At 31.7% G+C, this 12,353-nt stretch overlaps 1 protein-coding gene across 2 annotated transcripts; it reads right to left on the bottom strand.

The window, feature by feature from the left end:
• Window positions 1–154: 154 nt before the first annotated feature.
• Window positions 155–11,756, bottom strand: c11.1 (maestro heat like repeat family protein c11.1). Of its 2 annotated transcripts, none has more exons than XM_088266403.1 (12): window positions 11,453–11,756; window positions 10,004–10,184; window positions 9,487–9,658; window positions 9,174–9,363; window positions 6,248–9,098; window positions 6,003–6,156; window positions 5,664–5,924; window positions 5,236–5,450; window positions 3,691–3,888; window positions 3,009–3,288; window positions 2,685–2,922; window positions 155–1,936 (listed from the first exon to the last, which is right to left on the bottom strand). In XM_088266403.1, the coding sequence occupies exons 1-12, from the start codon at window positions 11,487–11,489 to the stop codon at window positions 1,758–1,760; spliced, it is 4,956 nt and encodes a 1,651-aa protein (XP_088122529.1). In that variant the 5' UTR covers window positions 11,490–11,756; the 3' UTR covers window positions 155–1,757. The 2 variants fall into 2 exon arrangements, with proteins under 2 accessions (XP_088122529.1, XP_088122530.1); XM_088266404.1 differs by lacking the exon at window positions 11,453–11,756 and adding an exon at window positions 10,454–11,017.
• Between the last annotated feature and the right edge of the window lie 597 nt (window positions 11,757–12,353).

Consider the following 12,353-nt stretch of genomic DNA (forward strand, 5'->3'; position numbering starts at 1 on the left):
AAAAATGAAATAAAACAACAACAAAAATATAAGCGATGTCAATTGTGAAACATTAAATCTGTATTTTAGGATCAATATCACAGATTTATCTAGAGGAGAAAGCGGATTTATGTAAGGGATAGCACAACAAACGATAATCATTTAAATAAAAGTCCACAAATCAATAATAACCATTTATTTTTTTCAATTATACAGTTTGCAATAACTCAAACACTTAAAATTACTGATGTAATTTATATAATATTATAATTTTAACTTAAAAGTCTTCCGAGTACCATTACTAAAATTATTTTTTATATCTAACATAGTAAATAATAAACCTGAGATGGTGCTATATTTGGGGATCTACCTTCATAAATTTAGTTTAATATTGCCAAAAATAAGTACACATACAAAACTTACCCGAGTTAGGCGGCTGTATCACCATAGATAAAAGGATTATTACCAGTATAAAAAAATCAGGTGTTTTACTATGAGACAACATATTATTTGAATAGGGAACCTAATTGAATTTAGGAATTCTTAAAAATAATTACTAAAATGCATATCACTGATACATATATAATATTATCCAAAATAAAAATGTTCATAATAAAATATGTATTAACTATACACATTTTAATATAATAAAAAAAAGGAATTAAAGATTCTCTTTTTTGGCGACCCAGTAGGTACACAAACAAGTGACTTAAATTTAAACAAACAAAAAAACTCTTACATATATAATTACTAATAGCTATACTGGCAACACACAAATATATAAATATGTAAATGATGGCGAAATAGAAAAAATTGCATTCTTGATTTTGCTTTAATCCACTTGCGTGGATTAAAGCAAATATAATAAATATTTTGTATATACATTCTATGGCAAGTTCAGATAGATTAATATTTATAATGATACTTTAATAGAAAATAATTAAACACGGCAAATTTCTCACTACATAAAAGCAAAGAGTTGAGACATTAACTGTTAAATTGCAGTCTATAATAGACTAGTAGATCTTTTACAACACATATTTAAAATGTTTTGTACAATCATCAAAAGGAATGAATAAAACCCGTCTATATTTGGGTGTGTTTTAGTTATTTTTATCATAATATTGAAAAAAGTGTCCAATAGTAAAACGGTTAAATTCAAACAGTCCATAGTAAATTATCACATGTCGCTCACTCCTTTCAAGAACGTCATAAATAAAAAATTGTCGATTTTCAGTTGTGCATGTTTTCGGAATGCCCAGAAAATGTACTATATCCCAGCAAAAGAGGCATATTTTTAACTTAATATTTACCCGCTACAGGGTAGAAAGTGTTGTTTTTGCATTTTGAAGAAAATGTATTGTTTAATTATTTTGTTGAATATATTTAATATTTTTCAAATGGAGAAAAAACCTAAAGGTTTTACCTAAAAAGATCTGTTGCACAGTAAAAAGTTCAATAAGTGGCTTGATGTTTATTTTTAATACATTGTGTTATATTTTTAAACATTAAAAACATTCTCCTGAAAAATCAAGTTTTTTTGATTTATGACGTTCTTGAAAGGAGTGAGCGATATAATAAATAATAATAAATATATAAATGACTAATATTTGTAAGACTAAAATTAATTTATAAAAAAACATTGATAAAATTAATTAATGAAATAGCTAGACCACAGTGTACAGTGAGGTGTACGCAGGTATGTAAAGCGGGCGGTTAAACTTCCAAAGATAGGTGACGAATATAATTGTAGGTACTTTGGTTCTTTGGCAAGCAATTTAGGGGGAGGGTTCTCGTTTGACGGTGTTATTTTGATACAAACTGCTTAAAGCTATTGCAGTGGAGGCTCTTACTCTAGCGTTGGAATCTTTCATCAGTTGTAGCAAGCGAGAAGTTAATAGCTTCTTATTATCTTCATAGTTCTCATCTGTGGGACGATAACTCGAAAAGAGTACTCCTGTAAATTAAAATATAAACATTTTTTAAATGCGTAAGGAAGAAAATATGGATTTATAATATGGCGCAGCTCAAGGAGTAAAAAACCTACCAAAATACATGATCTGATTTGTCAGATTTAACAACCCAAAATTTGTATTTTCACTTGTTACATTGAAAAATATTATAACACAAGATTTGACAAAATCAATCTATAAAAAACAGCATATTAATGTTAATAATAATATTGAAGCAATGTTTATGTGAAAGCTTTGACTAGTTAGTGTAACATAACCTAACATCATATTGTGGTGTATGAGGTAAGGTAAATGAAAATTACATTTCGCATTAACGCCACATCATGACATGAAATGTGTTCAAGATATTGCAACATTTAGAATGCGTAAAAAAATGTAATACATATAATGGTAGGGACTGACCGGAGCCATTTCGTCGTAACGTAATACGTTATGATGCGACCATTCGTTTAGTCAGTACAGCGAGCCGAGCGTTTCATCCATAGTTTCGGATGCTCGCCACGAGCGACGTTACGTTACGACAAAATGCTCCAGTCAGTCCCCACCATAAGAATTTTTGAAAAGCAAGAAATTCATATTGTATCACTTTTGAAAAATGTATCTGAAGTGCAATAATAGTGAAGCTACATATTAGGAATGAGTTGTGGCATGATTTTTCTCACAGTAACTTTTTGGAGTCATTAATCCTAACGAATAAATAACATATTTTAAATAATATAATATAAAACAAACCTGAAACGAGCGCCGCATTAGCTCGTATATTATCCCACGGGCTGTTTAAATAGTTGAAAGTATTTTCAATCAGCTGAGGAACGAATTTAGGAAGTTCAGAAGACACATTTTTCATTAAAGCAACTGTAAAGTCTGTTAGGTGAAGTCTTGCTGAATCGATGAGATGATTCTGGATCATGGTGTTAGTTTTTTGAGCTCCAAATGTGGGTGATATCTTTTTCAATGTTTGCTTACATGCCTGAAAAAGATAAATAAAATAAAAAATATAATGGCTACCATTGATTTTTTTCAAGCTGAAATATAAGAGTAAAAAAAAATATTTACCTTAACAACTTGCAGATCGTCGTCTGCGAGATGGAGTAAGAAACAGGGAAATAGGGCTAATGCCTGCTCCTTCAGATCATCAGAAACTTTAGTCGAAACCAAATCTCCAAATAAAAGTATGGCCGCTTCTCTCAGTACTGGATTTTCAGTATTGAAAAATGATTTAATCCTCTGTGAAATTGGTGGAAGTGATGCCATCGGCTTCTCCTTAATTGATGGCAATCCTAACAATCCATTCAGGCCAATAATGGAAACCAGTGGGATATTGGTCCTTAATGTGCTAAAGAAAAAAATATTCTCAGAATAAAAATTGTTTAAAGATAGTCCTAAGAAAAAATCAGGTAAAATTAAACAGAAATTTGATTAAATTTGTTGTTTATAAAAAAAATCCAATAAAAGTACTAATACAGCTTGTTCTTGGTTGGAAAATTTGCATACATTTCATTCATTATGTACTTATTCAATAATTATTATTTAAAAATATTATTCATATTTTATTACGAATTATTATTTTATTATCATTCATTGAATTAGCAAATGTTTTGTATGTAAAAATCAAAGACCAGACCCAAAACATGGAAAATTATCCTTGTTAAAATTGACGAGATTTTACAAAATTAGAATTTATTAATTTATAAAAAAGACTTGATTTTTTTTTAAATAAAAAAAATAAAATATTTACCTTCCTTGATAATCGTCCAGGCCATTATAAAGAGCTAAAATCACAGGTGATAAGTAATGCTCTCTTTGGCCGTCTTTAAGGTATCGTATATTACTTAACCCAGAAAGGCTGATGGCTCTTACTTCTAGAGTCGTGTCCTTCCAACCTGTACTCAGAGTTGCCATGACCGTTTCCAGCAAAACCATGTTATCATTACATCTGTGAAAAGGGTAAAAATTACTAGAATTTTAAAAACGTGGCAATTTTTTTTGGTCAAACATATCATCCGCGAAAGGGATAATTCTCTTCTTCTTTTTCTTTTTCTAGATCCTAAGGATCTGTTTGTGTCTCCGCTTGTAGCTCTTGGAATGTTGACCCCCAGCTGTCTTTCCACCATTTTGGAGGTCTGCGTCCTTCAGGGATTCCTTGAAGGGCAATACGTGGAAGTCTGTCACACGATCATTCCAGTATCGCCTTCGTTGTCATCCCCACCTCACAATATTCTCCGGATGTCGGTATTTCTTACTCGGTCTCGCAATGTGTCTATATTGTAGATTTTTATTATTTTGTTAGTTAAGTGGTTTTATTAATTCTTCGAAAATATATCATGTATGTGTGTAAGTTAAAGATTCCAGTTATCAATACTCTTCAAACAAATTAGTTCAGTCAATTTGAATTTTTGTCTAAAATATTGTTTTTATTTCAAACTATTTAATATCTAATGTTTTCTTAATTTTTAGACAAGTAAAGCATTAAGATAAATTCATTGTTGCCATAGAAAGTATTTTCAAGGCATTTTATAAAAATAGGATGCTCAAAATTGCAATGTGTCTAATAGTAGATATCATTGTATGAAATCAGTAATGCTAATCGCCAGTAAGTGGGGGGAGGGGGGTGTCACAAACATCTTTGTTTACCCTACAGACTGTAAAAGCATATAGTCGGCTAAGAGCGCAATTCTTATATGTAAATTTATAATAACAGAATTATATACACAAACAAACAAAAAACATTTATACAATGAACTTTTTAGACGTAAATTCATATTGAATGAACTAATCGGTTCGAAGAGTATTCATAACTGGAATCTTTAACTTACACACATACAAGATATATTTTCGAAGAATTAATAAAACCACCCAACTGCCAAAATAATACAAATCTACAATATATAATATATATAAATAAAACCCTTATCCGCACCCCAACGGTGCATAGGGCACTGCGTCATATAAACGCAGTGTTATCTTGATCGTTTACACATGAAGGAAAGGTGATCAGCCCTCCGCTTCAGGTACCAGTCCAGGGTAATATTGAATAAATATTAGAGTGAAAAAATCACTAATATTTATTTTACCCCCCTTGGGAATCGAACCCGGGACCTCCAGAACGGTAGCCGAGCGTGCTGACCATTACACTACGGAGGCGGACAAAACCCAGTCTACAATATAGACAAAAAAAATGCACTTGTTGGATAGCAAGAAGCATCTCTTCCCTATCCATATCCAGTATTCATAGGCATACATTTATACATACATGGTTTGAAAAAAGTTATTAGGTATTTACCTAAACGTAACCAGGTGGCTGAAAAAGGCGACCACAGCAATCCTCTGTGGGACGAATGTCGCTCGGGAATATATATTCAGCGTGGAAACAACAGAGACCAGGCGCTGCGGATAGTCTTTACAGAACACTTCTACCAAATACATCACCATATTGAGGAAGGAGTTGAGGTGATCTCCGGATTCTAGTTGAGTACAATGCATGCAAGCGTCAGCTGCCTACAATTACAGTAAAAGCTCATTAATTTGAGTAATAATAGTTCGAATTTCACCAAAATTTAAAAACAATCCATCTTACACTGTTTTCATACAAAACTTTTAGTAGTTTGTAATTCTACATAATAAACTGGTAATAATAGTATGTTGTTAAAATAAAAATAAAATACATTCTAATAAATAATTTATGAACATATAAATTCTAAAATCACTTACCTTTTCGTGGTTTGCATTTATTAGGAAATATTTCAAAGTATCCAAAACTATTCTTGCCGGAGACAATTTAGTAGCTTGATGGTTCGGTACAAAACCGAATTTCTCACTCTTATTGGCAGACAATGCTGCATGTGCCGGTGCATTAGCACCAATAAAGCAAGCAAGAACAGTAAAAAGCATGGAAAATATTTCATTAAACTTTTCATTGCATATCGACTTGACTTCTGCTTGACTGAACATCTCAGATAATGCACTAATAGCCTGAAAGAACAAAACCGGTCATACAACATTATATTTTAATGAGAGAAATGTAAAATTGTGCAAATAATAAACGCTTACCGCAAGTGTTTGAACAGCTACTACCCTTCCATTATCATATTTTAATGATTCCTCAAACAATGGCTCTATAGCTAATATCTGACATAGTTGATCTATAATTATCGCCGCAATAGTTGCATCTTTAGTTAAGTAACGCCAACAGTCAGTGACCGATCTGAAAAACAAACAAAAATTATATTGTGAATAAATATATTTTAGTACGGACATTAAGAAAATTGGAAGGCATTAACAAGAAACTGACTTACTTTTCAAAAGGTAATGGCTGTACCAAGAGGTACGTGATGACAAGTTTTGGATAGTGTTTTGTCAGTGTTAGAACAGCATTCAACAAACCTTCCCGTACATTTCCTTCTACGGAGCTGAGAGAATTAAGGGTGTATTGCATGATATCATCAACATTTTGGTGTAAATCTTGTCCTTTACATTTGATTAAATTACTTAGAACTATGTTGCATCCTAGACCAGATATCTCATCGTTATACAGTCCACTTAATAAGCTTTCTATTAGCTGAATCGTTTGGTGGTGTGGTACTCGATCGCTAATAATATCTGCTAAATTTGACATTAAACTTAAAAACTCAGCAGTATCTTGAGTTCCAATATCAAGCTGAATGTTTCCGAGCTTTTTGCATATTTCATCACTTGAATCCATCGAGCGACCTTCGTACAGATCAATAATTTTAATAAGAATTTTAACACAATCAATAGCTGTATATCGAACAACGCTACTCTTATCAGCGCATCTGGGCACCATTTTACCCATAATCAAACCGGCTTGTCCAAATCTACTAGGATTTTCATAAGTCAATTTAACATTTTGGATGAAAAACGTGAGCGCAACTTGAACGGAACGAATCACGGCCGTGCGGACTTGTTCATTTTCATTATCGATCCATTCATCCAAAATACTAAGAATATCATCCAAAGTACTGGGGCAAACAGACTGCAGCATAAATTCTTTGATTAATATATCGAGAGAACTCAATCCATCATTCATCGCTTTTGAAAAACTATCATTAGCTAATTCTTCTTCTTCGTTTTCAAATTTAGTTTTGAGAAAACTTACAGAATTATAAACTTTTCCGCAAACAGTTCTGAGAATAAGGTTTCTTTCCTCGGGAGCGAGGTGTTTCGGTAGAAGTATCAATGAAGTAGTCGCTTTAATAACTGATGGGTAAAGCTCTACATTGGAAACTTTCAGGGAATGTTCAAACATCTGATCCAGCACTAGATTGATCAAATTCCATCGATCATGAAGTGTAATATTAGAAGGAGGGACTGTGAGAACAGCCTTGCCTAGGAGTTCCATAGTATTGAGGGCAGCTTGGATTAGTGGAGGCGGAAGAGAAGAATGCCGCAACTGCGCCACGGCCCAGCGGATAGCGCCTCCGCAGCCGTCTACATCGGCTCCCACAAGACGAACCAGCACTTCTTCCTCCAGCACTTCCCTGGCAATTTCTCCATAAATCAAGCTTATAGAATATTTCAAGTTATTTATATCACTTTCTTGCTTAAAATTTTTCATAAAATTGAAATTCAAAAATCTGTTAGATTTTTTTGAATCAATTTCTTTAGATAAAGCATCTAATCTTTCAACAATGCAGAGACCATGTTTGATAGAAATAATGCCCAATGCTCGAGCCAAATATTTACTTTCCTCTGGTGAACTATTGTGTAGAGCATTGAATAAGATATCTAACGAGTATCCGATAGTCTGAGAATCCACAACGTGACACAACAAGATTGCGAGAAATTTATACAGTATTCCTTTTCTCTGAATAAATTTTTCATTCTTAGGTATTTGTTCCAATATTTTTTGTAACACAGATTCGATCCATTTATTATCATTAACAAGGTATATGGCAGATCTAATCAAATCTAAAATCAAAGATTCCCAAGTTTCATGACAAAATTCATCAGAATCTAAATACGCATTGAGCTTTTGCAAATCCATAACCCACGATACTTTCAGATCCTTATGAACATATTGACAATAATTTGACAAAAAGGAAATTATATTTCGCACCATTTTTTTATTGGCATCATTGATTAAAAGAGAAAGACTTCGGACATATACCGATTCATTGGATGGCATTATTAACTCCTTGCCATCTGAAGCATTTTCATCGTTTTGTTGGACGTTTGCAAGTTGTGTCAGACAACGGCTAATTATTGAGAGAGTGCTATCGTTGTTACAATTCAGCAATGCTTTGAGTAAGAGAGGCCATAGGCTCGGCTTGATATCGGGTACAGTAGAAGACAATAAATATAAAGAGTTTTCACAGTCGAGTGTAAGGTTACTTTGTTCAACTTTCTCCGAGTGAACAGATTCGTAACTACATTGGGTTATAATAAAATCTAACAAAACAGAATTTTCCTTATTTTGAAGATATTGCCGGTAAGCTAATGCTACAATTGCCTTCAATAATATCCTTTTCATTTTTATGTTGTTTTCAGTAACAATCATAGCTTTTAATATAGTAGTAAAACGCCCTACAATTTTTGAAACAGATTTTTCCGAGGATGTGATTAAGTGTGTTAAAACAATTACAGCCTTCATTTTCTCTTCTTCATTATTGTTTTTCGTTTGTTGAAATAAGAACTCCAGAACACATTCTGAGTAGTTTGTAACAAATATATCGAAGCACCGTAATAATTCGAAGTGATTTTTTATTTTTTGAGGTTGATCATAATCGGGCGATGTAACTATCAAGTGAAACATAGCGTGGATCATTGATTCAATCGGCTGCACCGGTATCAAATTATTATCTTTAATGGATTCAATCAATACGAGCGTCAACGCCTGAGTAATAAAATATGAATCAACATTAGATTTCTTGTAAAGAGCTGTTATTGTCGGAATCAATTTAGGAATCAAATCCTTTATCTTTTCACTCGGAAGTAAACTAAACATAGGTCCCATTGCTTCTAAAGCGTTTTCCACAACCTTTGGTTCTGAAGAATGCAACCAGTGAATATGCAGAACGTCAAAAGCGATTGATATTTCCGTTGAGAAGTTATTTTTCTTCAACTCACTATCATGGTTTTCATTATTTCCGAAATAGTCAATCAATGCAGTTGAAAAATGTCCCAAAGCTAAAATAATACATTAAATTAGTGTTTGCATAAAAATTATATTCCAAATAGGAAAATACATGCGAATACCATTACCATATGAAAATGCCTGTTTGAGGGGGTCCTGCTTTATCATTCCGAGTGTAGGTAACATTTTCCCGAGAATGGGTTTAATAAATGGAACGGTGCCATTGATATTAGTCGCTGCTAGCGTTCCTAGAGTATGTATTACAGTATAATGAGGAATTACGCCGGGTTTCACTAGTAAACCGAGTGGTTCAACTGCCTAAAAATATGTAATAAATTAGGGGAAAAAAGTTATATCATGGCTACTGGATATTCTGCAATTCCATGTGTTTGTACGATTAATAAATTAAAAGTTCATTTTTTAAAACGTTGACATAATTACCTCTGCACACCAATAATTCCCTATTGCAACCAATATCCCTGATGCTGGCATTTGAAGCAATGGAATGTAGTCATTACTTGATGTCATTTCTTTAATTGTTATATCTATGACAACTTTCACTATATCGGACTCTAAATATTCTCCCTGCTGCATGCAAATTTGTTCCAAGACTCTAAAGTTAAAAAAATAAATATGTAAGTTTTTTGTTGTTTTTTTTTTTAAATACAAATTCATAAAACTATATTTAGTAAGAGCCAAAAGAATTATACAATAATATAATATAAAGCCAAAAAAATTATTAAGAACATTTGTAAACAGTAACAATAAATTTAAATTTTGAAACATATTTTTGGGATTACATAAAGAAAATAAAGAAAAATATTTAGAATTGTCTTTTTTTATGATAAATTTTATCAAAATAAGATGAGTAAAAGTTATTACTGCTATGTGGGAAAGAAAATGGAGATGGAAATGGTATGTAGGAGGTTAAAAGTAGTAAACATATATTTTTAAATACCTTAACATATTTACTATGTGGTCATTTTCCATCTTCTTTTTGGAAACTCTATAATTACAGCACACTGACAAGACAATGTTCGCATTTTCACCAGTGGCAATTTTGCACAGTGATTTGTGAATGGAATCAATAACCGCATCGTCTTTATCTTTTAGTGAATCCAAAAGTACATTGACACCCACTAAAAGAAAACAACCATTACTAAATAATAATAGATCAACATTACATACAACAAACTAAATTAAATAAAAATTCAGAAAAGACACCTTGCTTTTAATTATTTCATATTCAAGCAGAAGTAATAATATTGCTATGTAAAAATAAATCTTCTAACCCTTATCCGCACCCCATGGTGCATAGGTCACTGCATCATATAGAAGCAGTGTTATCTAGATTGTTAAATGCATGAAGGAATATGAAATAACTATTAAGAGTGAAAAAATCACTTACATTTATTACATAATATGCTGATCACTACTCTATGGACTACTAAACGAACAAATAAAAAGGTTGAAAGAGAAAGAAAAATAATACTAATAAAAGACAAAATATGGAATTTTTCATATACAGCTTTTTATATATTTTTTACATGATTTCACACCCAAAAAAAGCATATTTGTGCTGCAATTTTCAAGCTTACATATTTTTTTAACAACTCCTTTTAAATTGAGTTATCAACTAATGGGCTCATTCTTTTAATTTTAAATAGCATTTCAACAAAAATCGGTTTCAAGTTTCAATTCTCTCAATTCTATGAAAACAGTTTCAAAAACATATACCCAATTATTTCAAGCATTTTTAAATTAAATTATCAGATATTAAATTCATCACGATCATAAACAGGTGGGCAATATGTTCCTTGGTATGACTATTATCTTTATAAATACTGCACAAAAAGTAGTAATTATTATTCATAGGGTACTATGATAAAACCAATGACTCAATAAATAAAGATGTATATAAAGGAGGACAGTAAATAAAAAAATTACCAAACAATATAATCTATGTGGTGACACATTAACTTGTCCTGTAATGTGAATACTCATAATTAAACATGAAAAAAACATTTTTTTCCACTCACATCCACCAGTTTTTTGTCATAATGCAAACAAAATTATTTTTGTTTGGTACATCTGTTTAATATTTTGATTAAAACAGCTTTCTTATCAATAAAACATGGTGTTCTAACCACTGCGATTGTGTTTCATAGCAATATAACAATAGGTAACATTATATCGACACTATTATTATTATTTAATCTTATAATAGCATACAAATTATTTTAGTTCGTATGTATAACTTCTTGTGATCTTTAATATCCAATTAAATGGGGCGATTCTAAGCAAAGAATGAACCAGAAACCATGTATTAAGAGTAACCACAGTCGTATTATATTACTCCCTGTAAATCGATTGAAAATTATATTTATTAATTTTTTACAAATATTACCTTTCAAATTGTTATCAGATTCGTCCCCCGACATCATGGAAGCTTGATATTTATACACAAAATATATATATAATCACAATATTTGAAGCATAAGATATTTATTACTGTGAGCCGAACTGAGCGAACAATTTAAGCAAATCAGTAAATGAATACGCAGTTACAAAGATAAAACCAAAGATCGGCTGTCAAAATCTGCTGGATACCGAATGACATTTGTAACCGTAGATAAAAGTTAAGTATCAACAAAAATAACAGCACGCGAGACTTGAGTGCGTTACGATTTTTAATTCGTCCAAGTGACACTGAATTCTAGGTACGGCTTATGCAACGCCGTATGTCAAGACCCTTCTTACGCTTCAACATGATAAGTTTTATGACCTTGTTTTATAAATAAGTGGATATATTCTTTACCTTCATTTTGATGTCATATATTTTTTAGGTTCAATTTCATATAATTATTGGGTGAAAATTTTTGTACAAAACTTTTTTTACGTTTATTTAGAGGGTCTGATTTTTATATTTGTAACTGAATGTACTTTCGTACGTGTGCTATTATTGTAAGTATGTTTTTCAACCCCCCCCCCGTCTGATGTTTGGTTTAAGTCGAGAGCAAAAAAAGATTGCGATTAATCTCCTTAATATCAGAGAACTCAAAGTTCTCCTAGATATCTTTAGTGAGTTCGAGATGACAACAATCTGCAGAATGCAAATAAGTTACTGCTATTGCGATTTTCGCTTGATACATCACTCACTCCATTCAAGAACGTCATAAATCAAAAAACTTGATTTTTCAGGAGAACGTTTTTAAAGTTTAAAAATATAACACAATGTATTAAAAATAAATATCAAGCCACTTATTGAACTTTTTACTGTGCAACAGATATTTGTAGGTAAAACCTGA

The sequence above is a fragment of the Brachycentrus maculatus genome, unplaced genomic scaffold, assembly GCF_059751285.1.
Source record: "Brachycentrus maculatus isolate JH-2025_06_01 unplaced genomic scaffold, ASM5975128v1 h1tg000267l, whole genome shotgun sequence".
Lineage (NCBI taxonomy): Eukaryota > Metazoa > Arthropoda > Insecta > Trichoptera > Brachycentridae > Brachycentrus > Brachycentrus maculatus.